Source organism: Phalacrocorax carbo, chromosome 7 (assembly GCF_963921805.1).
Source record: "Phalacrocorax carbo chromosome 7, bPhaCar2.1, whole genome shotgun sequence".
Taxonomy (NCBI): Eukaryota; Metazoa; Chordata; class Aves; order Suliformes; family Phalacrocoracidae; genus Phalacrocorax; species Phalacrocorax carbo.
The window spans coordinates 50,906,674-50,933,907 of NC_087519.1; the positions used below are offsets into that span (position 1 = coordinate 50,906,674).

Genomic DNA, 27,234 nt, shown 5'->3' on the forward strand with positions numbered 1-27,234 from the left:
AGTGGCTTGCTTCCCTGGGTCGTGGAGCTGAGCGACAGCAGAGCCAGAAGAGCAACCCAAGAGTTCCCAGCTCCTCGCTCAGCCCCTCTTCCACTCAACATTGTATCCCACCAGCGCAATAGCTTATATTATCTTACACTGATCTTATACTTAAGATAAACCAGAGCTCAAATCCTTAAAAAGTCACTTGCTTTTATTGCACAGGACCAAACTGTAGAAATTTAGCCATTGCATCTCTTACGTGGCTCAGAGAAATCTCCGATAAACAAAACCCCAAATAACTCCTCCTCAGCATCCCCAACTCCTCATCTTACTTGTCATTTGTATTTCATGCAGGTGAAGAGGAAGGGTTGACCTACCCACGGAAGTAGGCATTTCTCCCCACTGGAGCACCACATCTTTAGTTATCCGTCCATAGGTGTTGACATATACGCCTTCATCCTCATAGCACACAAGCATCTCCATCCCGTCTGTTTTAGGCAGGATGACAATGGCGTGAGGAGTAATATTGCCCTGAATCTGCAGTTAAAATAAACCCTAAAAGTCAGAATTACATTGAATGGAGGAAGGAGTAAGGGGAAGGGAGCAGAGCCTTAGAAAAAACTAAACCCCAAACCAAGCCGAGAACAAAACCCTCCCTCGATTCTACAAACAGGCATCGGCTTTCAGAGATAAGCTTGAAGGGGAATAAACTGTCATGTTTACCCTACCATCAAAGCTGTCTGATACGTCAAGGATAAACAGGTTTAGCAATTCTAGAGCGATCGCAACATATACGCCCCCAAGACTGATGGCTGACACTCGGCTGTAACACAAACAAGTGACTGCTGACTGACGAATCCATCTCCTATTCAAATTAAGGCAAATAAACCCCAGAATTTTACAGGTAGCCCTAGGGAGGAAATATTCCCATTTCTTTAGCAATCAGTCTCTAGCTCCAACAGCAGCTGCAGTGGCTTCCCACCCACGTCTGCCCTTCCATAGCTAAGACAACCAAACTGCCCCAGTATTTCTCCCTATGCTTCCTGCCAGCTCTCGCAGAGGAGGTGCTGCTGCTCACATCAGATTCAGCAGATCTGGGATTTGATTAGTGACCCAGTTTCTCATTCTGCTTGGGCCAACAGCACGGATGGAGCTTCAATGAGCCAACAAGAAAATCCTCATCTACAGATTTTTGTAGCATTGGTTCTCTCTTGAAATAGCTGATGGACCTGAGAGAGGTCCTGTGGTGAGTCCCTGCTGCCAGGGGGTTCGGGAGTTTTGAGCAGCAGGCTTACTGAGATTTAGGCTACCCTAATCCTGTAACCCTCGCCTGGACAAACTGCAGTGCCTCAGCAGGAACAAGTGTTGGTGAGCACGTCTGGGACGCCGGGCAACGGGACGGTGCGCTGGGCATCCAGCTCTTGGTGGGTCTATGTTGTCCAACGACCAAGAACCAGGTTTCATGGCCCTACAGAGCGCTCCGGTACTGCTCCGTGCAGCGTATGGACAGATCCTCCTTTCTGTGGGACACGGCAACCTTAAACCTGACTGCTCGGGCACAAGGACAGAAATAGCCCGTGTGATAACGAACACAAAGTATGCGATGCCCGAGTCCTCTTTAAGCGAGTATCAACGAAGGTGGCACCAGAAAGTGCCACACCCAGGGCAAGATGTCATCTATCCGATCACCACTTCTGAGCCACCAAACCTCGCGGGTTTGGTGCAGCACTCCCCCGGGTACTCACGTGAGATGGTATGTAGATATCGTAAGAGTTCCCAGAATCTACATCAATCACATGGAAACCAGTGTGCGATCCAAAGATAACCTTGAGTCTCTGACCCTCTTCTACAGTGAGATCCACGAGCAACGGCTTGTGCTGGAGATCTGCAAAAGACTTTTATAATCCCTTCAGTGAGTATCACGGAAAACCGACAAATCCCCACAGCAGCAGCCTGATACGGTTTCAAAATCATATTTGTTTGACTATGTTTCCTACTAAGTATGTGGTTATTTATATTCTTGTGTCTGTTCCTATGTCAGATGCCTCAGAGGGTATTACCCACTCGTTCCAGCCATCCCAGCAGATAAGCGCTCGCCCTTGCCAAGTCCGGCTCTTTTCCCCCAGGAGCCCAAGGCCAGCCTGAGGATTTGGTCTCTCAAGGAAGGCAACAGCTCAGTTTTACACAAGCGTGCAAACAGCCAGTGTGTGGGGAGGCCCCGATGCCGGTGCTGCTCAGGGTAACAAGATCAAAGTCTGCAGAAAGCTGTGACCACCCACCTCCCCTCTCGGCAGGGATCACAGCTCCTGTCTGGGCAGCTGAAGTGAGTCAGATTGGCAAAGACCTACTTATCCCTGTTGAATCTAACCTGCTGGATGAAGGCTGGGACCAGCTCCCTGGCACCAGCTCCCTGGCATGGACCGATCCAGGACAAAGCATCTCTCCATGGCTCGGGTCCTCAGCAGGAGGGTGAAACACCCCCAGGGAGAGAAAAGGGCTCCTGGCTCTCTGTGCAAGGGCTGCTCTGACTCCTGACGGGGAAAATCAGTGGGTGGTAACTCCCACCGTCCCCACAGATCCCTGCCTACGTGGCAAGGAAAGGACGCTCAGCCCCCCCAGACTGGAGAAGCAGCAGCAGGAGCACTAACCCGCACCCTCACCAGAGCCGGCGGAGGCTGGATCCAGGCTATTTTAATGCTGCTGAGCTCTCCATGCTACCGAGCCCATTTATTCTGGCTTTTGTTCAGAAAAATCAAATGTGACCTAATACTGCATAAACCCATTTGTGCTGGAAGGATGTAAAATGAGATTACTCAGCATGAACGTCTCCAGAAGGCATTGCCCCTTGTGACTTGTCTCTGCGCAGAGCTTAGGATGAGAAGTACTTTAAAGTACTAAGTATAAAATACCCGTTGGCAGGTTATGGAGGAGAAAGGTCTCACTGAAGGAAACTCAGGTAGATGAAAAGGGGGGGGGGGTGGGACGAGAAAGAGTGGGTCATTCTCCTGGACTTTCTGCCTTGAGACAGAATCCACATTGCAGAAGGGGAGAGGCCCTTGCAAATTAAAAATGGAAAATAATGCCAATCTGTTTTCATTCTATATGTGAAAAATCAGTCAGAAGTTAAAAAAACCCCACCAAACCACAACCAAAAAAACAATAAAACCACCCCGCCCCCCACCAAAAAAAATACACCCCAACTCAGTTTTACTCATGGGCATTTGGTCAGCTTTCTGCGGACTTCCCAAGCAAAGCCTCCCAGCATAAGCTAATATTAACACTTAATTGCTAGCCGTAAGCAGAACATATCCCGTCTCTTCAACCAGAATGTACCCCATCTCCCATGCCTGCCAGGCATCCCGAGGAGCGCAGCTGCTTAAGCGGGACGCTTTTCTGCTCTGCGCAGTACAGAAACCCCATGCGTTTACAATTACAGAGTGTTAAAAGATAAGCATACCTTAAATGCCATAAACTTGTGATATGGTTTAGGAGCCCAAGCGTAGATCTCTACAGCATTCTTTAAGGCAATCACCAAGAACTTGATTCTTTCATATTTCACTAAAATAAAAAGATAAAACCGATTTTAAAACCATTCACTTTCTTTATAACAAGGCTGAACAACTTGTCTCCAGCTTCTCAGGCTATCTCTCTGTTGGTTCTCATTTGGTAAAACATCCACCTAATACATATAGGTGAATACCAAATTTCTTTGTGGCTGTGGTCTACCCATACTTTTAGAAGAAATCATCAGACCAGATCCAAGACTAGAGAACAAAAACACATCCCTCCAGACATTTTTTTTCTGGAGAGGCCACTCACCGACTTTGTAGTGGATGCATCCCTCCAGGTCCCCGACCGTGATCCAGCCCTGCTTCTTCTCCACTTCAGGGTCGTTGTGTAAAATCCTGTTTCTCAGCCAGGAGAGATAGTACACGCGCAGCTTGTTCTTCTTTCCTGTTGGCAAAGGGAACTCCCCTGTCAGAGCAGTGCATGTGTGCACGGGAAATCTTGGTATTTCAGGGTTCAATTTCACTCACAAGGTGATTCATTTCACAATGAAGTCGAAAATAGTTATTCAGTTATTGTGGGTTTTGTTTTGCTTGGGAAAAAAGGTATGGAAAGCAGAGCCCAGACCTCTGTCTCCCAGACTGCAGGCAGATGCTGGAGGAGCTGGTCTCTCACTCACTGCAGGCTAGAAATGTTCCTCTTCCTATTAATCAGTGTTCATGGAGAGACAGCCGGGCCGTGACCCCAGCTCTCTCACCACTCACCTGCCTGGTTTCTTTCCCTCTCTTCTCCTTTGCACAACATTAATTCCTCCCTGGAGCTCAGACACGAGCTCCTTGGGGTGAGGCAGGCAGCGCTATTTGCTGACAAACCCGGCGCCGGGCTCTGCAATGCTGAGGGGCTGCCAAATTTCTGCAAGCCTCTTGGAAGGCTGCGATCTGGTTATTAACCTCCCTGCTGCTCCAAAACCCCTGCTACGGAGACAGGACACAGCTCGTGCCAAGGCTGGTGGGAGAGCACCCAAACCATAACCCAGGGGCTCTGTCTGCTCGCGGGTCTCCACCAGTCCCCAGGGCTTGTCCTCAGTGCTGTCTCAGGGGCTGGTGGTCCCTGGGGAGGGCTACCTCCCCGTTCATCTGCCACCCCTTCTTCCCACAGCTGTATCCCACAAAACCACAGGGGAGCTGCAGAGCGAGGCAGATGACAAAGGAGGACTTTTTAAGATCCCTATCTGAATGGAGGGAGCAGGAATTTGCCAGCGAACACACACGAGCCCACGGGGATGCTGAACAACATGAAAGTAAGCAGAAGGATGACATCAAGCAATTTTCCTAATGAGCATTTCTCTTACTGTCCTCCATGAGCTTTGCAGGGCACGTATCAGCAGAAGGCTCTGCCCTGGCTGCGCCACCCGTGTGCTTCACGGGCTGCTCTGCAGGGAGCATGCTGGGTTCTCTGCTGGGACACTGGACTACAGAGTTTTTCCTTTTTTTTTTTGGCCAGAAATCGGCACGTGAGCCTGATTTGAGAGTTCCAGAGCTCCTGGCTGAACCTGGGGACAGTGACAAGGCCACTGTCCTCACAATGCTCAGGGCACCCCGAGCACAGCCGTGGTCTGAGCTGGAGCCCTGAAGCCATGGTTCATGGCTCCTTTGGCTAGACTGAAACAGACCCAAAAGCGGAGCTCGCTACACCCTCAAGCCGTGACTACCCGCCTTGCTGGAGTGTCTGCCTGTATCCTGCACCTTCCCTTCCCTGCTAAAGGAGGATGGAGTGCTGCAGATGAAGGGGAACCAGCAGGCGATGGGAGCAAATTGCTCTCTGAGGCATTCTTGCACGCCTAACGCCTTTGCTTCTGGAATAAACCACCTGGGAGCTTCCCTCTGACAGCGGTGGGTGGTTTTGTCTGAGCTGGAGCCGCTTGGAAATACGGCCAAGAAGGTTAATGATGGGGTGAGAGCACGAGAGGCATACCTGATATTGTCACGAGGACGTTAAGACCCTCGAGTACGTCCATCTGTTGAAATCGCCGTCTGTTGATCAGGTTGTAGACCTTCCCTTGTCCGCTTCGATCCAGCAGCATCAGGCCATTTTCTGTGCCCACCAGCAGATTCACACCTGAACAAGAGAGAGCAATGGGTACTGGGAGCCATGGCTGCTCCTGAGGACAACACCCCGAGCTTGTCTCTGCTCCCACTGAGAGAGCGACCGAGCCCAGCTAAGGCTGTGATCTTCCCATGAACGGGAAGACTCACTCTTACAGCGCAGGGTCTCAGGGACATTAGAATCACAGTGTCATTAAGGTTGGAAAAGACCTCCAGGATCATCGAGCCCAACCATCAACTCAACACCACGTCTCCTAAACCATGCCCTGAAAGTGCCATGTCTACGTGTCTTTTAAATACCTCCAGGGGTGGTGACTCCACCTCTTCCCTGGGCAGCCTGTGCCAGGGCCTGACCACTCTGTCAGTGAAGGTATTTTTCCTAATATCCAACCTAAACCTCCCCTGACGCAGCTTGAAGCTGTTTCCTCTCGTCCTGTCCCTGGTGACTTGGGAGAAGAGACCAACACCCACCTGTGCTGAGCTAAAACCAAACCCCCCTCACTCCAGCCCCTCTCAGGCAGCTGCAGAGAGCGAGAAGGGCTCCCCTCAGCCCCCCCTTCTCCAGGCTAAACCCCCCCAGCCCCCTCAGCCGCCCCCCAGCACACTTGTGCTCCAGACCCTGCCCCAGCCCCGCTGCCCTTCTCTGGACATGCTCCAGCCCCTCAAGGCCCTTCTTGTCCCGAGGGGCCCAAACCTGAGCCCAGCACTCGAGGTGGGGCCTCCCCAGGGCCGAGCACAGGGGCCCCATCCCTGCCCAGCCCCTGCTGCCCACACCAGGGCTGACACAAGCCCGGGGGCTGGTGGCCTCCTTGGCCACCCGGGCACTGCTGGCTCATGCCCAGCCGGCTGTCAGCCAGCACCCCCAGGGCCTTCTCCGCCGGGCACTTCCCAGCCCCTCTGCCCCAGGCCTGGGGCGCTGCCTGGGGTTGGGGTGACCCAAGGGCAGGACCCGGCACTGGGCCTTGTTAAACCCCACACAACTGGCCTCGGCCCATTGATCCAGCCTGCCCAGGTCCCTCTGCAGAGCCCTCCTGCCCTCCAGCAGATCAACACTCCCACCCAACTTGCCCAGGATGGAGAAAAGAACAACCAGAGGCAGGGGCTTGGCTCTGCGATGACACATCGATGCTTCATCGCCAGCCACACGCTCTGGAGAGCTTTGCTGAGGGCACGGTGTGCTAAGGGGCTTACCCCATAAAGCAGCACAGAGTATCTCCGAGTTGAAGCGCTTCTTGTATTTCCGGATCTCCGGGGTGTCGCTGTGGGGACGGATGTTGGTGGGGTTGACATTCACCACCGAAATCTTCCGGGCTTCGTTCAGCTTGGCCTGCTCCTGTCTGAGCAGCTCGCTGGTGAACAGGGCTTGCAAGGAAACACAACAAAACAGCGAGGTGTGATGGATTAATTGTACGTACCTCTTCTGTCAGGTTGTTTTTTTGAATAAGAAAATATTTGGTTTATTTTCTGATGTCATCACTATGTTACAAGCTATTCATTTGAACAGGGATCATCAGGATTTTCTCATGGGTTGGAACCACCACCAAACCCGTCAGTAGGTGATGTCCCCAGACCTCCAGCCCTGCCTTCCAAGCTGACCAGTGCTATTCGCTGCCCACCTGCCCTCATCCAGCCATTTTCCATGACTTCTCAGCAACTGCCAGCTTTTTTTTTGAGCTATTGCCACCTCGCAGTTCTGCTGGGAACATTCCTCCCAGCTGCCCAGGCAGACAGGTGAGTGGATTTCTGCTGTCCCCTGTTTTCTCCTGGACCTTTCTGGTGGCATTTCACTGATGGGGGAGAAGAAGTTGGACAGAAACTGGAGAGCACCAGGATGCAGACACAAGCAATGTTTGGACAAGAGTACGTGAAATGCAGAAGAGGTTCAGTGGGGTTATTCAGGCTCCATGACCTGGCTTCCACGAGGCCCTCCCCTCTCAAACTGGCCCCATTAGCTCCTACCAGTAGCTGATGACTCTTCGTCTTCATCTTCATCTTCATCAGTAGGCGAGGTCTGATACACTCTGGTGTCCACAAAGGGGGTGAAAGAGGCTTTGGTGCTACTTCCCATACCATACTGGAAAATAAACAGCAAAGAGAGGGCTCAGAGCACTGAAATAACAGTAATTTTGTGTATGTGTGTATGTCTAAGACTTTCTAATTAGCAGACCCAGTGCCTGCCCCTGTGGTGCCCTTTCCAAGCCGTCTATGAATATTTGCTCCTCCTCCCCCATAACTAATCAGGAAAAATATTAAATTGGATTTTTAAGTGTCCATGAGCAAGAGAAAACGAGCGGAGCAGGGCCCGGCTCTGCTCTCGTCTCGCGGGCAGAAGCACAGCACAGCCACGACCGGTTAGCGGAGAAGCCGCAGGGCCAGAGGCAGAGTCAATGCAGGTAAAAAACAACGTGTCCGCGTGTAACACACCTGCCGTAAAAGCCTGCTCTGCAGAATGACGCTGGGAGCCCCCCGAAAGCCCCAGCACGGCGCAGCTGACACAGACCAGCCACCACCAGAGTAATTCAGGAAAAGGTGGGACTGTTGCCTTCCGTGTGCCAAAGCCAAACAGTAACTAGCACAACCTGAGCAAAGATTTGATTTCGGTAGGTCACGGAAGTCTATCTTAGGGACCTGTATAGCATAGGCAGGAGAGCTCGTACAGCCGTAATACCGCTCTGCTTTTGCCGCCTGTTATCTAGGGGATTGCTGGGCTAAGCCCAAAACGCTGATGCCCCAGGGAAGGTGGGAAAAGTCAGCTCCTTAGCAAAATGCCTGTTTTTTGTTCTGCTGGGCTGTTATTGCTGGTCCTCACACCTACGGCTGAGGCAGGACCCAGCAATGCCCCTCAATTTGCCTGGCCGCTCCGATTTTGGGTGGATCTGAAAGTTCTGGAGATGGGGAAGGCTTGGAGTGAGCTATGTGATGCTTTAGGGAGAGCTTTTGACCAGGGGGTGTTTGAAAATGCCTCGGATACTCAGGCTTATCAGAAGATGGCATCCCTGACATCGTTCCATCGCCCCCAAAGTCTGGTCTTCAGCCCACCTCATGGACACACATCACTTGCAATTCCAATAAAGTATTTTAAACTGGCTACATCATTCCAGTTGGGACTGCAGAAAGGGCCATTTCTAAGCTAACAAAACCTAACCTGAAGGTACCGCAGGGAATGTCAGAGCCAATACTTTGCCAAGGGAATTTGGAGAGGAACAAACTGCAGCATCACGTTGCTTTCTTTTTAAAGCCATTGCTTTGTTAAGGTGGAAAACGGGGCAAAACCTTCTCCCAGGCAAAAGGAAATCCTCGCCTTGGGAATCAGAGTGATGTGATTTTTTCCCCCCTTGTTAAGCAGCTTATTTCTCCTACTCCAGCATTTACCCAGAATATGCTTTATGTATGACCTCTGTTACAAGCTGTAACAGCAGCAAAACCCAAGTCCTTCTGCAGCAACAGTACTGATCACATTTTTCTTCTTCGGGACATCTTCCTTCCTTGAAATAAATCTCCCTCAGCTTTCACACCACCGAGTCACCAGAGCCCAGGCTGCTCCCTGTGCCCAGCGCCATCACCGCAGCCCCCGGGGGAAAAACTGCCATGGGGACAAGCCCATGCTGTGGGAACACGTGCCATGGGGAACACCACCGCCCTGGCGCGTCTGGGCCGAAACTGGGCTTGTACCTGCGCTCTGATAGGTGACACAAAGGTTAGGAGGAAAAACTTTCCAAGCATTTTACGGCTGGCATCCATAGGCGAGCCGGCATCCACGCCTTGCGCCTGCCAAAACCATGCCGTGCATCCCGCTTCCCTCCCGTCTCTCTGTCCCCGACAGCCCGCCTGTTTCCATAGAAATGGGATGGATTTCCAAAAAGTACATGGTAACTGAGACCCACGGAAGGAGTTAACAGCCTGCGGCAGGGGAGGCTGCAGGAGCAGATACAGATAGCACATTTACATACACAGTACGCCACGGTATTTGGGTGCGCATGTAAGATGCACTCGCTGATCTGTGCTTCTTTCACATCCAAGAAATATGCATTTTCTTCCTGTGCTGCATGTCTCTTCCATAAAGCACCAACAATTCAGGGAGGGGAAAAATTCAGTATTTACAGGGATGCTTCCCAGCTGAGAGCCAGGTGCTTTCCAACAAATACATTATGAAGAAACCCCTCGTTCCAATGCACGGAGCGTTTATTTTCTTTGCTCAGATTCATCTGTTCTCCTATGAAGCTGGCATTTTAAGAACTTCCAAGTCCCTTATTTAAATGTTAAGACCTCACCTTCCTCCAGGTCCTGTTCAACTGCCTATAAACCTCCGTGGTGGCCTACAGAGACAGCATCAAGCTGCAGGGTGAGCTTGTGCTTGCTCCCTCTTTTTTTTTGCTTGCAGCACCATGAGTCACCTGGAAGCTTGCGAACTAAAGCCCCAGGTTTCCACTTACACCCACTCCCGGCTCAGTCAGCCCTAAAAATGCAGTTCTAGAAATGGAAAAGCTCTTCTTGTTTGGTATTCTATAAATGAATATATTTAAACCCAATGCTTGCGTACCGTCTGCCTGCGTTTAAGCCGTCCCAGGATGACCATGGGAGGTGTTACTTTCAGGATCAACTCTCTCTTCACCACGTTTAAAGGCAACAAGGAGATGGATAAAACCTTGAGGTCAAGTCACACACCATCTGTTCTTACATTTTATCAATGCCCAATTCCAAGCAATTTTTATTTTTATACTGCTAGTAAAAGTAAACTGTAAAACGAGTACATAATTTCTATGAAAGAGAATACGCTGCCAGAACTTTTGATGTATAACCAACAAAATGAAAAGAAAAAATTAGATAAAATAGCTTATTCAGCCCCAAATGGGTTGATTTTTCACGGGAAAACAAGAGAACTGAGCCTGGTTCCCACAGCTGGTGGTGGTAAGGCAAGAATCACCAATTCCCTTGTCTTATGCATCACATACTTTCTAGGGCTTTTTACACCTTATACAATGTTAATGTTCGATCGTGTCCCTGTAAAACAGCTGCCAGGGAGAAATGCTTTGCTACAACTGGAAATAAATAATCTAAAAGGTGCGCAGATTTTTGCTAGCCTGAAGAACTATCCAGAGTTTTGTTGACTTTGGTTTTTGCTAACCTTATGAGTCACGTTAGGTATCAGAGATCGCACAGGTGGAAGCTGCGCCCAGTTAAGTTAATGGCATCTCTGGCTCTCACCGTTTTCTCTTATGTCCAAGTGCCACAAAAAATGGGGACTTTCACATCAGTTGGCAGCATTCAAACCGTCACCACCAGAACTCCAGCTGGTATACTTGAGAGAAGACCTAATAAGAATTTCTACCATCATCTACATCTACATCTGCCATAGCACCAACCCATCGGATTCCCTTGTATTTCCACTACGCTCGCCCACACGGACCAGAAACAGAGAGAGAAGAGCCAAGAAAGCCAGGGGAGGAAAGCAGGAAAGTCCCTTTACAGGGCAGAGATGTTAATGCTTGTTTAAAGCGATGCAAAGGAGAAAGAGGAGCCCCCCCACCACCTACTTCAGGCACCGAGTCCATGTCCTGCGCATGCGTGGAGACTCGCCCCAGGGCCTCGGTCGGCGTGCCCGCAGGCGAGTGGCTTTGCTGCACCAGGTCAGGTAGATTGATGTGACCTGCAAAGCCATTGCTGGCTGCGTGGCCAGAACGCTTTTTTTCACCAGAGGTCTGCAGAGACACAAGGCATGAGGAAGAAAGAGAAGGAGGGAGGTGGGGGGGAAAGAGAAAAAGAAGAGGGGGGGAAAAAAAAAAACCACACAAAACCAAGTCGTTGGCAGTCCCCCAGTTCCCAGAGCAAGCGCAGGAGAAGGACCCTCTCTGTTTCCATCCCCATGCAATCTGGCAAGCAGCAATCCAACTGCCCCCACCCCAGGAGAAATAAAGACAGGATTAATCACAAAGTCAATACAGAGTCATTAGCCACGTTAGAGCGAGAGAAGCCTGATCACCATCGATTTGAGACAAGGAAGGCAGGGCAGATTCTGCTTCTGCCACCATGGGTGCAAACCCCATGGCCAGCTCTCCTCCCACGCAGCCACCGGCCAGGGTGGCAGCAGAATCTGACCCCTCGATCAGCATTAGCCTTAACGGCTTTGCACAGCTACGGCGGCGAGTAGCCTGACTGCAAATGCCAACACAGCCCCCGTCGCATGTTTCTGTAACCCAAAACAGCAGTGAACAGCGGCAGCATCGGCAGAACACTGGCAGAGCCACCGGCATCTCGCTCTGCGCACAAGGTTCCCAGCGCTCCCCTGGGGTTCCCCTTCCTCTCCATCCCCACCTCGTGCAAGGCAGGCGCTGGGAAGCTTCTCCTCTCCCTGCCTATCGTTTTGAAATGTTTGCCATTTTGATGAATGCCACCTACCTGGAGCACATCAACGAGATCATTACAGAGACTTGCCCGTTTACTGGGATTAGTGGAAAACTCCCTCTGAACGGGATCACCAAATTTTCAGACCAGTCCTGACAACATTTACCTTTCGATCGCTCGTTACCACCACCTTCAACCACCTTGCTGTCCTGCCAAAGAGCGAAAAGCCCTTTGCCCAAAGCCCACTGACCTCAGCGAGTCTGTCCTCTGATGGCTACAGTGGTGGTGGGGAGCAAACAGTAAGCACACAGCACGAGGTTGCAGTTTGAGTTTCTTATCACGCTCCCTCCTCCCAAAGGGGTTTCCCAGCTGCTCGTCTCATCCGTGGCTTTTAAACCCTCCTGCATCACTGTCTTCTCAAACAGCCTTGCTGGCACGGCATGTGTTTTACAGTTGTGATGCTGATCACCAAAAAGCTCGTTTCAGAAATGGCTGCCTTTTATAGCAGTGACTCGTTCTCCTGCCCAACCGTATCACCCTCCCTGCTACGAGGATGCGCAGAGCCCAGGCTGCACCATGCCACTGAGGGGTTAGGCGGGCTGTGCGTTGCTGCCCACCTCCAAAACTTGTGGAGGAAGGCAGCAAATATGCTGCGACTTCTTTTGCTAACTCCTTCCTCTCAAAGTTGCATATTTTCTCCTTCATATGTATTTTATATAAATGGAATTAAGAATTAAAATGCTGCTCAAGCCTAGTTTGCGTTTGATCTAAACATTCCTCCTTTATGATTGCTGACTCCAACCTCACCACCCTCCTCCTCCTCTCCCATCTACCTCCTTTACATGCTGGCAGGAGAGTGACTGCTCTGTTTTACTAACTGCCAGAGCCTCCTGCCCTCTCACCAGGAGACCTGCTACCCATCTGTATTTCCAGCAGCATCGCCAGCATGTTCCAGCAACCAGGAAATCGAGAAACACTGGGGGAGATCTTCCGCAGCCTTCCTCTGCCTCGCTCCTGCGGTACCATCCGCTGGGATCGCTCCCACCACAGCCTTACCTCCGCAACGCCGGAGCCGGGGGCTCGCATCCAGGCAGAATGCCCAGTGCCCCCCACTGCTGGCTCACTCGTCGGGGGGGGCTTGGCCCTGCCCGAGCAGGACCAGCCCCTGGGAAAAGCCTCCAAATGCTCTACAAACATCGCACGCCTCTGATCGTTACACGGTGGCAAAGGTTGTAAAGAAGATGGGAAACTTTGGGCCAGGTTCCAAGTGTATTAACTAAATTGTGTAAATTGAAGAAAACTTCTGTTGCCTGGAGCTACTGTGGGATTACGGCAGAGTCATTTGCACGAGCACCCTCTGCCGTGCCCTGGCATTACTATTCACTGCTGTTTGTAGTTCTGAGAAACATTTGCACTTGTCACATTGGCTCCGAGTGTAAATTGCATTAACGAGAGCGCTAACGAGCACAATTTACTCAGTCATTTTGTGTTCCGGACACACAGCACTGTTAGTTTTTGTGCTTACATGGGCAAAACCTCCTGAAGATGCTCCATGGAAATACTTGTTTTACAACTTACCTCCCTCACCATTAAAGTCCCTTCCCTTGAAATATTGCTAAACGTATCTGCATGGGAAGTCTCTAGCCCGTGGGTTGTCACCATTCCCAGGTTGTACGGCTCATTGCTTCCCGGAATTCCTGTTGGTCTGAGGACAGAACAGAAAAGCAATAATGATGAATATTCCCTTTGCTAAACTAGTGAAAAAATCTTCTAATACAGTGTTATTTCAATAAGGGTAAGGCTTTGTATCCCACAGGAAGAAAAATTGGAAAATATATCCTTTTAAATGTATGGGGAAATTATTTACGCTGTCAGAAATACAGCAGCAGGGCCAGGTTGATACGCTACAGATAGAGCACGGAGACCAAAGAGAAGGGCCCTTCCCGTCTCATGGTGCCCTGAGAGGAGGAGCACTGCCGAACAGGCGATGAGGAGTTGCAGTCCTGCTCTACCTTACATCATTTTTTTCCACTTAATAAAGTTTTTTCTAAAAAAATAATAATTCCCTCCCTTTACTCCTCATCTCAACCCCCGAAAAGGGAACAGGGCATCAGAGCGTCTGATGACAAAAGGCAATGAGGGAGGGGATGGGCTTTGGAGGAGGCGTGGGCAGGAGTACAAGCTGTGTCCTGGAGCGCTCTGCTGTTTTCCAGGTGAAAATGTAGCCCTAAGCCATGATTTTGCCTTGAGATTATTTCTGTGCTCCTACATCAAGAGAGAGGCTGGAATTTATTCTCAAACACATTAAATTTTAGGACTGCCTGAGAGTGGGTGTCGCAGGTGGTGAGGAGCCACCGTTACTTTATTATTACGTTCTTAGCTTACATATAATTCAGACAAATCCAAAAGCAAATGATGAAGCACCTCTGGATTACCCAGCGCTGCCTGTGCGCCGGAAAATGTCAATGATGGTTACGAAGATGTTGCTGATGAGACCTGTTACTTTGCGTTTAAAAGACCGGCTGCTTTCCATCAATATGAACTAATTCACTCTTTAACACGTCATCCCCACGCACACCTGCTGTCAGTGCCCACAAGGGAGCCTGGTGATGTGAAAAGCCAAAGCAAGCCTGCATTAATCAATGGGGTTACCGGACCAACGTGACATGTGAGCCCCGGGGACCCCAAGGTGGGCCTGGCTCGATGATGGATTCTCGCCTGCACCTAATCAAACGTATGACTGGACAGGCATCACCAAAGCACTCCAAACAACAGCGTGCCATACTTCTGCTGTACCTTGTGCACGAGGAGCTCCCACCTCCTTCAACATTAGTGCTTAACACCACCAAAAGGTGGGAAAGTGATTCCAGTTTTAGAAATAAGAAACCAAAGGCAAAGGAGGTTATGTTAATATTGAGACCATACAGCGAGTGAATGAATGGCTGTGGTAGCCCCAAGGTCCCAAATTTCAGCATCACCCTGCAGGGAGGACACTGAGGTGCTGGAACATGTCCGAAGAAGGGCAACGAAGCTGGGGAAGGGTCTGGAGAGCAGAAATCTCATGAGGAGCGGCTGAGGGAGCTGGGGGGGTTTAGCCTGGAGAAGGGGGGGCTGAGGGGAGCCCTTCTCGCTCTCTGCAGCTGCCTGAGAGGGGCTGGAGTGAGGGGGGGGCTGGTCTCTGCTCCCAAGTCACCAGCGACAGGACGAGAGGAAACGGCCTCAGGCTGCGTCAGGGGAGGTTTAGGTTGGATGTGAGGGAAAATGCCTTCCCTGCCAGAGCAGTCAGGCCCTGGCACAGGCTGCCCAGAGAGGTGGGGGAGTCACCATCCCTGGAGGTATTTAAAGACATGTAGATGTGGCACTTCAGGGTGCAGTTTAGGAGGCCTGGGGGTGTTGGGTTGATGGTTGGACTTGATGATCCTAGAGGTCTTTTCCAGCCTTAATGATTCTGTGATTCTATAAGAATTCCCAGGACATGAGCAAGAGCTGGCTTGTATAGCCCAGAGAAGAGGGAGGTGAAGGCAGTCTCATAGTCTTCAGATGCAGAAAATATATCTGCAGAGACAGAAGGAGTGAACGGTCCCTCCTATCCACTGGGACACAAAGTGATGGATGAGGTTATCCCACAGCAGGAAAGACCTGGAATGAAGAGCTGCCCAGTGCTCAGGGAGGATGCCCAGGGAAGTTTAAAAATGGGTTACACAAAGATCACTCGGAAGGTGCAGGAGAAGATGAGATGATCTCTCTTGGCGCCAGTTTCTAATGGGAAAACACTGAACGTAGGAAAAACAAAGCTTTGGTAGAAAAACGCCCAACTACATCTAGTCTGAACTTGAGTTAAGGCTCCTTTTGTGAAACAAGGGTGGAAAGCCAAGCATTCACTTTCTCTTTCCGCAGACACACAGCAGCGCAGCCGTGCCCGCAGATACCCGTGAAGGCTTAGATACGGACGGTGCTCCTGCCACCTCGCTGTGACACCAAGGGTTTGCAGGCCAGCGCTCAGTCTCAGGGGCACGTTCATGGACAGGATGCTATGGAGCAAGCAGCGTTCGGCTGGCAGTGGGTTTGGGGCGTCCATCTCACCGCCATGCCTGTTGTCGGACACATCTGGCTATAAAGCATTCAGTGAGGTATTTTATCCACTGAGTAGTGCTGTGTCGAGTGCAAGGCGTTTGGTGGAAGGATGTCAGCACAGATTAACCACTCCTGACCAAATTCCTCTTATGCAAGCAGCCTGAGGCCCCTTCTTGCATGCATGACTGCCCATCTGAGTGCTGCGTATTCACAGCCATCCCTCCGTCTCCTGACATTCTCCAACAAATTCCAAGAGCTCTGATTTTTCTTCTGCTGCTGCAAGGAAGGTCCAACCCAGGAGCTTGGCTCTCTGCATAACATGGATCCGCTGGGTCTCCTTGCCACCCGGAGAGCTTCCCTGCCACTCACTCCACCACTATGAAGGCAGGGACACCTATAATGACTAATAATTCATTTAGCAGGAAGAATGGAAATGAACGGATTGGTAAGCAAATCATCCTCTAAAGCCTTCCCACAACTCCTCTGTGAATTCAAAGGAGCAGAAGTTGGACCCCACTGCTGGGTGGAGAGCCCCCCAGAAACGCCCCTGCAGTGCTAGTGCTGCAAAGCACCGGGTAGGGAGCCCAGGTAGGGATGCTCCCAGAGCTCACACCGCATGACGATGGCTGTTTTGTGTGTGTTGAAGCCATGCTGCCCTCCTCCCTCATCTCGAGATATTCAAAAGCACAAGTGTCCCATGACCTATAATGAGGATGCCATAATAGAGTCTGCTTTCTTTTCAACGTTTTAGCCCACCGCGTATCACACAGTGCCTGAGCCAAGGAAAAAAAAACGAAGACCAAGATTCAGGATTATTATAATCCTGGCTCTAATAGTTGGCACTGGGCAGGCCACCAAGTACTGCACTCCTGTATGATGGCTTGATCTGGGGCAAGACCAGGCTCAAGAGCAGGCGGAGCTTTAACACGCCAACCCTGTGGGCAGGATTCAAGGTGTGGATGAAGTCAGGCGTGTCCACTCTGGCCAAAGACCTGCCCTGCTCATCAGCAGGAACAGGTCCGTCAGCTTGGGGTCCAAGTTCCCTGAACGCGCAGTGGAAATAATTCAGTTTTTCCCATTAAGTATCTCTAGTTTGGAGCAGGAAAAAGACCCATCTGAGTAAATTATCCCTTGCAGCTGTGATGCCATTCCTGGTGCCAGCTGCTGAACCCTGACGTGCTTCGAACACATCCCATATCACAGCTAGGGCTCCTCCAGACCCAGACGCGCCACGCTTTCATGGTTTGCCCCCCAAAAGAAAGCGCTTCTTACATAAGCCGTGGGATGTCACTGACAGGCACGGTCCCGTCATGCGTCTCGTTTTCCCCGTCCTCCTCCTCCTCCTCGCTGCTTTCTGACTCCTCGCTGGAGGAGGAGTAGTCTGTCACCTTCTTCAAGGGGCGATTGGTTTCTTCGATGCGCAGCTCCCTCAACTCTTTGGCTAAGGCCGTCAGATCCTAAAGGGGATGGGGGCAAGAAAACAAGGCGGTGATGGTTATTATATTTAAAGCGAGGAGAACATCACATACATCTCTTCAAAAGCCAATGCTAACAGCACGAGCAACAAGAAATAGCTTTACAGAGTCGTTACAAACATGAGACAAATGTAAGACAATGTTTGTAGCATGTAGCATTTATTAAACAAAACAAAACTGATTTATGCTCACTGAAAAATCAATAGCCAACCTCTTCTTTTTCTGTTTGGAACGTGTATGTGCATATATATACACACACTTATATGTATATACACGACAAAATTATATTTGTTGGAAAAGGTGAAGTTCAGTCACCATCATAGTAAACTGGAAAACGTCATTTCAAAGATTGGCTCGGAGAATTTCTCCTGCAGGGTTTTCTCTTCTTTCAAACTTCTCAAAGAGACCCCGTAAGTGTATTTATTCTGTAATAAATGCATCTGGGAAGGAAGCAATGACAGCATCTCCCATGGAGTGGTGCAATCCCCACGTCAAGAGCTGCTTCCGTGGTGAGTCTCCGCTGTCGGGCGGCTGCCGAGAGGCGGTGAGGAGCACGAGGAGAAGCGCCCAGCTCAGCCAGACTTTGGAGTCACAGCTCTGAGTCAGCCACACGATCAAAAAAAAAAACAAACCAACCAACCAAAAATAAAAACATCCCTCAGCGGGACCCATTAAGCACTTTATGTGAAATGTGGCAGCCTACAAGCTAAGGGGAAAAAAAAAAAAAAAGCCTTGAAACAAGAAAAAAGATAGGAGCAGTCCCAAAGCCTAGTAATAATTTTTCAGTTTACCATGACTTTGATGAGGCCTCAGACCCGACAGTCATATAAAATAGACACTGCTATTTCAAAACAAAGAACATGGCAGGCACCGTGTAGAAAAGAGACTTTTTGTTATCTTACATGCTTTTATAGCAATGCAGGGGGAAGCAGTAGGGCAGAAAAGCATGAGAGCTCGAATTAGAATGGGTTAGAGAACTCTGTTGCACAAGACATGCACATGACGAACAAAGCATCGCAATTGTCAGTCTTACCATTTCTCCCTATTTTAGTGACCGAGGTAGGCATCAGTGCATTCGGTCAGAGATAAAGGATTAGGGAGAAAGAAACTCATTGAAAAAGACTAAATTCCACAGTTTTCTTACGGCCATACTCTCATTTACTGCATTTCCAGTTTACCGTTCCAGCAGGGCAACTACGGCAATATTAATTACGGCTGCAAAGGGAGCTCTTAAAATCTATCCCGTCGACATGTGAAGAAAACGATGGGAAACTTCTATGGCTGAGATGCAAACCCAGTTTATTTTTTTAATTGTGAAGCAGGAATATTTTGCAAGCAATTTGTACTTTGCTTACTGGTGCCCCACACCCCCCGGCGGGCTCCCACCGGTGGACAGCCGCACATTCTGCTCCCAGGTGTGCCCTGCCTGCCTGCCCGCCCTCCGACATGGAGCAGAGGCTCCCACGGACCTCAGAGGGCTTTGCATCAGACCCGTAAATATTAATTTACCAAAAAAAACCCCTCGGTCTTTTAAACAACAGGATCCATCGCTGCTTGGCAGCAGGTGCCTGTGATGGGTATTATATATCCCTCTCCAAATCCAAACACTCTCTGTACCTTTAAAGAAAGGCTCTTTTATCATGGCTAAAGAGAGGACGTGGTATTACAAGAGTTTATTTCTGATGCCAACATGTTCGGGATTGAAATGCAGTCAAATATGCAGCCATGACAACAAATTATTTTCATTAGTGCTGCAGAAGCTTCTACGATGTGATTGTTTCTTTTCCTAAATCAGAATCAATGGAAATTTGAACGGTTTAACAATGCTTTCTGTTTAGAGTATAAAATGTGCTCTACTTGCCTTTGAGTTGGATTAGAGCTTTCTCAACTTCTAAGATGACTTTAGGACTGCATAAGAGCCTCTTAAAATTGCAGCTGGAATTCCTGCAGCGCAGGGCTAGCACTAAACCCTTCTCTATCACAGCGATGGACCGTGAAAATGGCTTCTTTTTTTTGCACCTTCCGTTTCTAACGTGCTTCAAGGCACCCCATCAGCCTCCTTTGGCCATCGCTAGAACATAATCAAGTATTTTAAAAATCAGCCTAATTAGTTTTTAATAACTAATTTGGAAGTTATAACAGCAATAATACTCCCAGGCAATATAATCAGATAATTTGTATTTCCTAGTTAAAGCTTTGCCTCGGGATGGTGAATTCTTTGATGCTATCATTTGCTCTAAGTAACGAGCACTTTGTAGGATTAAACAGTTTCATGGAGTTGCTCTTGGACCAAAAACAATCTGACAACTAGAAAGCGCTCTGTAGTTCCACATGTGTTTGAAATGTTATTACTCAGGGTGACATAAGTTAGCAGTACCAGTGCTCTTTAATTACTTTTAATTACAAAGACTTCTTGAGATTTAATATTTGCTGGAATCAAGTCAGATTGCTTTCCGAAATCACATAGCTCATTGAACTCGAATTTAGCACACGCACGCTGCCTCTATTTAGACACTGATTTATGTGCTTTCTTCTTAACAAAGCACCTCATTAAACAAAATGCATTGCTCATGTTTTATCCAAGAGAACAAGTTAACTAACCAGCACATCTCCCTTCTTTCATATCTTCTAATTTCAGAGGAAAGAGGCTGCAGGAGGGGCTGCTGGTACCGGTGCTTTCCATTACAGCCCCGCAGTTACCGGGATGAGCAGCGTGCGCACAGCAATGCATGTCGGAGGCAAGTTAAACGCCAGATCGGGAATGTTTGGTCTCTTCCCATGAACGTTTCAACTCTCACCATCGACAGATACACAGTATTTTCACACGGTGAAAAAGGTGTCATTCAGGACTATTATTTTTTTACGAGGGCGGATGAAGACTAGCATTGCCCATCAACATCCAGGATGGCTCCGCTGACTCTGGCTTTACAGCTGATGGTCGGGTCTATGAGAATGAATTACCCGCTGTATTCCACTGCTCTGTTTTCCTTTATTTGCCAAATGCCTTCATTCGAATTAGGCTTAAAATTCATTTCAAACAGCACTCGATGGCCCCACTGAAATCAGTGGGCGGCCGGGGGCCGTAGCTGCGAGCAGAATGTGGTGAGCGGCGCAGGCTGCCTGGAGCGCCTCCGCTGGCACAAGAAACCTCCGCTCTCGCTCTTCCTCTCTCAAATACGCCAAACAACGGCAGCACCCTTTGCTCCGCACGTGAAAGTTGGGGTGCTTCTTGCCACAGCCTCCATGCAAGTGGTCTGGCCAGCGGGTTTCAGGCAGCCCACGGCTGAGCAGAACACACCGGCAGCGCCGCTCCCCTCCCCGCGGGCAGGCTCCCTACGCCGATACGCAATCGTTCGCTCCCATCTGACCCAAGATTGCATCGCCACCTTTTTCAATGTCAGCACCAAGAAAACCCGGTTCGATATTAAGCGCTAACTAGTCGACCTTGCATAGGCATGACCCACTGAGAAAAGATATCACTAACCTCATCTATAGCTTTCTTATAGCTCTGTGGGTAAAGGAAGAATAATCAGCATCAGAGGAAACAGATCGGGACAGGAAAAAGCCAGAGGAAGGGCAAGCAGGTTAGAAATAAAATTAGAATTGTTAGCTCAACGCTGTGGAGTGTAGAGAAAAAAAACCAACATCAACAAAACATTAATACACATTAAAAAAGAGAAGCAGTGGAAATTCATTTTGTTATTAGGCTGACTCTGCAGTTTTAAAATACAAATGTCAACAGCATTAAACCAGGAGGAAACACTTCGGATGAGATTTTGCTCAGAATAATAAAACGGGAGTGTACAGAAACCACTACCATGTTTGGTTTTAAGCTGTGAAGGCTGTCGGGGGCCGGTCGCCCAGCCTTCCCGAGCAGAGCATCCCTCCACCAGGCTGCTGCGGGGGGACATGCAGCACGGAACACAACAATGTGCCATCGGCAACCACCGCGCCCAAGCTAGCAAAGCCCTTAAGCACCTGCTTCACGTGAAAACACAGGCTTAAGCGCTTTCCCCTAGACTTGGGCTCCTGGTAAAAACTCATGCACTCTCTTAAGCATTCAAATCTCCCCAGGCTCTCACCGTACCACCGCTTTCCAGCCTCTCCGCTGGAGGAGCAATGGTACTAGCCTTTTTTTTGGGGTCCCCGCGGTTGTGCTACTGCACGGAAGGGAAACGCGGCCAAGCCGGCTGGGAACCTTCCCACGGGAAATAATTTAAGACTCACAGCGGGTCGGCTCGGTCGCGTCACGTCCCTGTTGTCCTCCTGCTTTACCTTGGCGGGCTCGTGGGAGAGCACAGGGGACCCTTCGGGCTTGGCGTTCCCTGAGTGAAAGGCAAGAGGAGAGTGGGAATTAAAGCGCTGCTGAAAAGCTGAAAAGCCATTCCTGCATCCCATCGCCTGGGACTGGGGGCATGGGCGGCTTCATTGTCCTGCCCCAGTGCCAGGGCACTGGCAGCCCCTTCCCCGGCTATCTGCCCATGAAGCGCAGGAAGATGGTGGTGAAAGCAGACAAGGACATCCCAGGCTCAGGACCAGGTGCCCTGTAAACAGGTAATTTTTGTCCATCTAATGAAGTTTCACTACGTTTTGCTTCTGTTGTCTCGAAAAATCCCCTGCTCCTCTCTACTTGACTATATGGAGTGTCCCTCCATAGAGCCACAGAAACCATAACCCAGCCCAGCCTCTGCTAACAGCCTTCTCAGAGCACAACTGCCCTTTTTTCTACTAAAGAAGCAAATCCACTTTGCAAAAGAGCAGGGCATGTGATAAATTAAAAGCTTTGCAGCATCTGACGTTACTAGGATGTTATTTATCACAGGATTCCTCGTTAGTAAAAAAACAAACCAAACCAAAAAGGACAATTGGCGATAAACTGCTTTTATTGACTACCTAGAGAAGTGAGGATTTCAACAACAGACACGTCATCTTACGGCCAAGTCATAAAAAATGCAAAGCATGGAGGCATTTGTTTTAATGCGCTTCAGCCCTGGGGATTTATACTGCGGGGCTCTGCCAGAAATGCAGATGTATGGGCTGTATGTGCTTTAGCAACTTTTACTGTGATTAAATGGGGGAATGGAATATCTTTAAGAGTGGCTCTAAGATGAGAGGAAAGAATTTGGCTAGGAACATAAACCCGGTGTAAGCATGGCTGCCGGGTGAAAGCATTTTAGAGGAAGCTTCTTGTGGGCTCATTCACTCCTCTGCTCCCACCCCAGGCTTCGCACAGAGATGAAGCTCAAAAGAAAAAACTAGGAAAAAAGAGATACCCACCCAAAGTGAAACACAGTCCCAAAAAAAGCATCACAGAAGTGAGCTTGGGTCAATGACGATAGGAAGCATGCTGGTGTTCTTTGTTGCTTTTTTTCCTCTACAGCACAACCCCCATCTCCTTTTGTGTAAGTTACAACCATATAACAAAAGTCATAAGCTGCCGTGGGCGTCCTACACCAGCACCCAGGCCAAAGGGAGCGTCGGCATCTCCGTTTGCCAGGAGGCCACCTGGTCACAGAATTACATCAGAAATGATGAATCCTTTGATTTTTAAAATTTTTTTGAAAAGCATGCCTAAGATCATAGACCTCTTGTCCTTCCTGCTTACCAAACAAGCCTCAGAAGGCACGCCCGGTGCTAAGGGACCTTTTCAAGAACCTCACCTCTGACTCTGTTGCGCTCGCTGGAGCCAGCCTGGGAGCCGGGCTGGGAGCCGCCCTGGGAGCTGGGCTGGGAGCTGGGAGTGCTGGAGCTGGAGGAGCTGCCGCTGCTGGTCCTCTGCAGCGGGCTCTCCACGATGGGCTCCGTCCTCCGCAGGTCTGGGTTGCTGCAGGAGCACAAAGCGAGAGGGGCACCATCAGATGGTGCTGCATGCACCTCCGGGGCTTCAGATCCTTCCCACACTGACAGGGACTGTTGAAAGGTGAGAGACACCTCTTCTGCTGGACAAGGCAGGGCTGAGGTCTTCTCTTCTGAAGCTATTGAGCCTGCAAGCCCCGCTGAAATCCATGGGAGCTGAATTAGGCACTCAACATCTTTATGGAGGTGGACCACAACCACGATGAAAAATCAGCTAGAGCAGCTTTCTACTCTTATTTTGCCAAATTCCGCAACACCAAAAATGATTCCTCCTCTGTCTGGTACCCCTGCCAGCTATGCTAAGCTGCTGCCCGCTGTATGTGAGTTTGCTGATGCATGGCTGGGGCACTGAGCTGGAAAGAAAGGCGTATGCTGAAAACTGGTGACATCCCAGCATTCGCTTTTTGACCTCACCCTGAAAGGACAAGGCAGGAAGAAGAGACCAAGGAGCTCCATCATGCAAGGCTACGTGGAACACGTGTTTACCCTGATATTTACCTCTCTGAGGTCTAGACCTGCCCATGATGCTCTGCAAACCAGAGGCAAGCTCTCACATGACTAAGCCACGTTTTTTCCATCTGGCTCTGAACAGACCCTGTCAACTTCCCTGCTCGTTTTAAACATGCCCAGGGATAGCTCTGGCATGGCACGTGTCAGATATGGTGCAGCATCCCTCCTCGGGGTGCTACGAGCGTGCCCTGCACACCGCTGTTGCCAGAGAGCTCAATCTGGCTAAACTTAAGGCCCTAGTCCTAGGAAGCTGAAAGGAATTTAATCCCTGATCTACATCTAAGGAAGATCTCACTAAGGTGTATCAGTGCCTGCCCTCCGGCACATTCCTCGGTCATTATCTGTGAAAAGCTGCTCTGATGGCATGAAATGTATGGCACATATCTCTGAGCTCTCCCCACTGGCTTAGATGGATCCCCTTACATGCAAGGGGTGACACTGGGAGAACCAGAACCTAATTCCACTAAAGGGAGCACCCAAATTCCCGTTTGACCCCGCAGCAGCAGATGCAGCATCCCCTTCCAAACCCTGCAATGCCCAGGAACGTATTCAGCCCAGGGAGCAAAACCTCCAGGGATCCAAGCGCTCGTGGCCGTTGCTGACGTTACAAAATACTACATGAGAGAAGCACTGCAAATCTCCCGTTGTTACCAGTGAGCGAAAGCAGGGCTAAAGCCCAGCCTATGTTTGGGCTCCCCAGCTGGGCGATGCCAGGAGCGCAGGCAGTGGCACGCTGGGATCGCTCCTGCCCACCCCCCTCGCTGTCCGTACCTGGCCCGAATGGGCTGGGAGCCCAGCCGGGGCCCCAGGGCGCTGCCGTTCCCTGGGGAGTTCTTCCTTGCCAGAGCAGGGGATATGGAAGTGGTTCGCTGAGGCACCTGGAAAGCAACGGAGACATTCGCCGTCACCGAGTCTGCCCCACCACGCCCGGCGGCCGTTGGCACATCTGAGAGATTACCTTTCAGCACTGCCTTAAGACTCGACTTACAATTGATTTCCCTTTGAGTTATATGCAATATATGCAGCCCGGCTACCATCAAACAGGGCGTTTACTTTTTCAAAAGCTGAACGTACGCACGCACATATATATAATCTAAACCCAACCAACCCCAGAAAAGTAATTTATAAGGTAAAATTCAGACTGAAGTGCATTTCAGCAGCCACGGTGGGGTTTTTAGCATCTCTAGTTTGGATACAACGCGCACCAGCAGAGAGGAGGTGGTGACTGGTGGACAAACACGACGACTGACAGCAGGAAGATCCAGACCGAACCACCTAACACCCACAATCAGACCCTACGACCTTTGATGAGCTTCGGATGCCGCTGCCGGCAGGCTGGCTCACCATCAACGCCGCCGGCAGAAACCCAAAGCCAGCCGCAGCCTCCGGGCGCTACGGCGGGTCACCCCAGAGCCCTGCCTCGTCCCGTGGGAGCACGGGCATCGCCGCGTGGCCGCAGGCGCACGGGTCTCATCCCCCGGCAGTGCAGGCTGATGTGGAGACGCCTGATGATACTCACCATGCGATACCTTGCACCAGATAACAGAGAGGCCAAAGGCTTGGCGGGATTAGCAAAAAAATGATTAGGATTTTTTTTTTTTTTGAGAACAAACAGTTAGTTACGTTAGTCAAGATAAAAAAATTTAGAGAGCGAGTGAGCTTTATATTCCGTGGCATCGTTAGCTATGTCTTGTGTCATTAAAAAGCAACCTCCCCTCTGGGTAGGGGACTCTGCAGTCTGGACTTGGGAGAGTTTTTTACCTTCCTCTGAAGCATCCATCCGTAAGCACTGGCAGAAACAAGACCCCGGACCACAGAGACAGCCGGCTCTGCCTCACAGGGCAGTCCTTTCGTTCCCGCTTACAAACACATCAAACCCACTTCGGGCAGTAAAATGTGAAGTCAGACTCTTCATGGGTATTACTGCCGACATGATGGCCTTAAATGTGATCTGGTGGGGACCCCTTCCACAGCTCACATTCCCTCAGTCGAGGGGGAAAATACTTCATAGTGCTGGAAAACAGCTTTTTTCCAAGGAGCCGGTGCTGTGGTCTCACCGTGTAGCACATGACTGCAGTTTAGAGACGTCCTTCTCGAAGGACTCGGGGCAAGCGCTAACCTTAAATTGCAAGGGGTTTCTCAAAATTGGGTTAAAACCAGGCAGCCACCCTTCTGCACTACCGAGGAGCAAAGCACACGAACAACTCCAGGAGCTGTTGGCTTGCTTTTCCTCTTAAGCAAACACCGACGTCTCTTATCACTTGGTGGTAGCAGAAATAGGAATATTATTAACATATGTACATGCCACCGTAGATCCCTTGCACAGGGAGGCTCACCTCGTAGCTGATATTTTTCTCTTAAAAAGGCAAGGTGCTTTGTTAATACATAGAAATACTGCCTCTCAATCAGGGACAAATACCGCTTCGCTGTCACTAATCAATTTGTAATCATTTTTCCCTCTGTAAAAATCCTCCCAGGCTGAGCGCTGATTCACCGTAAGAGGAACTTTAATGGTTGAGTTATAATTCTTCCAAAATGAAGGTGTATAAACATTGCGATCGAAATACTGGTCCAGAAGAGCCTTAATTAAAGAGGTACTGCCACACGCTGCCAAAATGTCAACGAAGGTATAAAGCTGCTGGAGCCTTTACAAGTCTTCCATCAAATATTGATTGCAACTGGAGGCACGGTACCGGACTAAAGAGGACCCGTCTTATTGAGTATGACAAATTTTATGTTCCTATAATTCTATTTAAACAGAAGGTTGTTTGTTATCCTAGGGAAAGGAGATATTAATTTATTTTGGGCTCGAGAACTTTCTTTGCTGGAGGGCAACACTATTTTGCAGCGCTGCGTGTGCACCCGAGAGCAGCTCCCAGCGTCTTGTGCAAAACCTGCCTCGGGAAACGCAGCCCCCGGGCAGGCGGTACCCGCCGCAGAGCCACGGCGAGGGGCTCAGTCCTGCCCGCTCTGCTTTGCCGGAGGTGCTGAGGCGCAGCACCGTCCCGCGGGGTCTTAGCTCCGGGATTGCCTCTTTGATGTGCTGAAAGTGAGGAGCGATAGTGTTACCTTTGGTGGAATGTCTTCCTCCTGCCGTAACCAAGAACTTCGGTCAAACTTTTCAATGCGAGGGGGCAGAGGAGGGTTTTCTGAGGTGGGGTCCGAGTTCTGCCTTGGCATCTCAGTGCGGTGAGAGGTCACCGTCAGAGCCTCCTGAAACCCAGCCAGTCCCTTTGCAGGCTGTTCATGCAGTGACTGAGACCCAGACAAGGAGCTTCCTTGGGATTTCACAGTGACCAGATGTGGAATCTAAGCACCAAGTCAAAACAGAACTATCAGTACAAAATGGAGAAGATTAAAAAAAAAAAAAAGGAATTAAAAAT

General features: G+C 49.9%; 1 protein-coding gene across 5 annotated transcripts in view; it reads right to left on the reverse strand.

Annotated features, from left to right (window-relative positions):
- Nucleotides 1-27,234, reverse strand: part of TNIK (TRAF2 and NCK interacting kinase) — a 165,698-nt gene that overhangs the window by 3,827 nt on the left and 134,637 nt on the right. For 3 of the 5 annotated variants that reach the window (XM_064457987.1, XM_064457989.1, XM_064457988.1), the window contains 14 exons: nucleotides 26,921-27,160; nucleotides 24,623-24,729; nucleotides 23,146-23,309; nucleotides 21,713-21,810; nucleotides 17,283-17,467; nucleotides 13,515-13,641; nucleotides 11,129-11,293; nucleotides 7,554-7,668; nucleotides 6,786-6,956; nucleotides 5,464-5,607; nucleotides 3,802-3,936; nucleotides 3,440-3,540; nucleotides 1,728-1,877; nucleotides 360-519 (listed from right to left, as the gene is read on the reverse strand). In XM_064457987.1, the coding sequence (XP_064314057.1) occupies nucleotides 360-519; nucleotides 1,728-1,877; nucleotides 3,440-3,540; nucleotides 3,802-3,936; nucleotides 5,464-5,607; nucleotides 6,786-6,956; nucleotides 7,554-7,668; nucleotides 11,129-11,293; nucleotides 13,515-13,641; nucleotides 17,283-17,467; nucleotides 21,713-21,810; nucleotides 23,146-23,309; nucleotides 24,623-24,729; nucleotides 26,921-27,160 (2,062 nt within the window). The remainder of the gene's footprint in view (nucleotides 1-359; nucleotides 520-1,727; nucleotides 1,878-3,439; nucleotides 3,541-3,801; nucleotides 3,937-5,463; nucleotides 5,608-6,785; nucleotides 6,957-7,553; nucleotides 7,669-11,128; nucleotides 11,294-13,514; nucleotides 13,642-17,282; nucleotides 17,468-21,712; nucleotides 21,811-23,145; nucleotides 23,310-24,622; nucleotides 24,730-26,920; nucleotides 27,161-27,234) is intronic. The other 2 variants (XM_064457991.1, XM_064457990.1) reach the window with 2 other exon arrangements.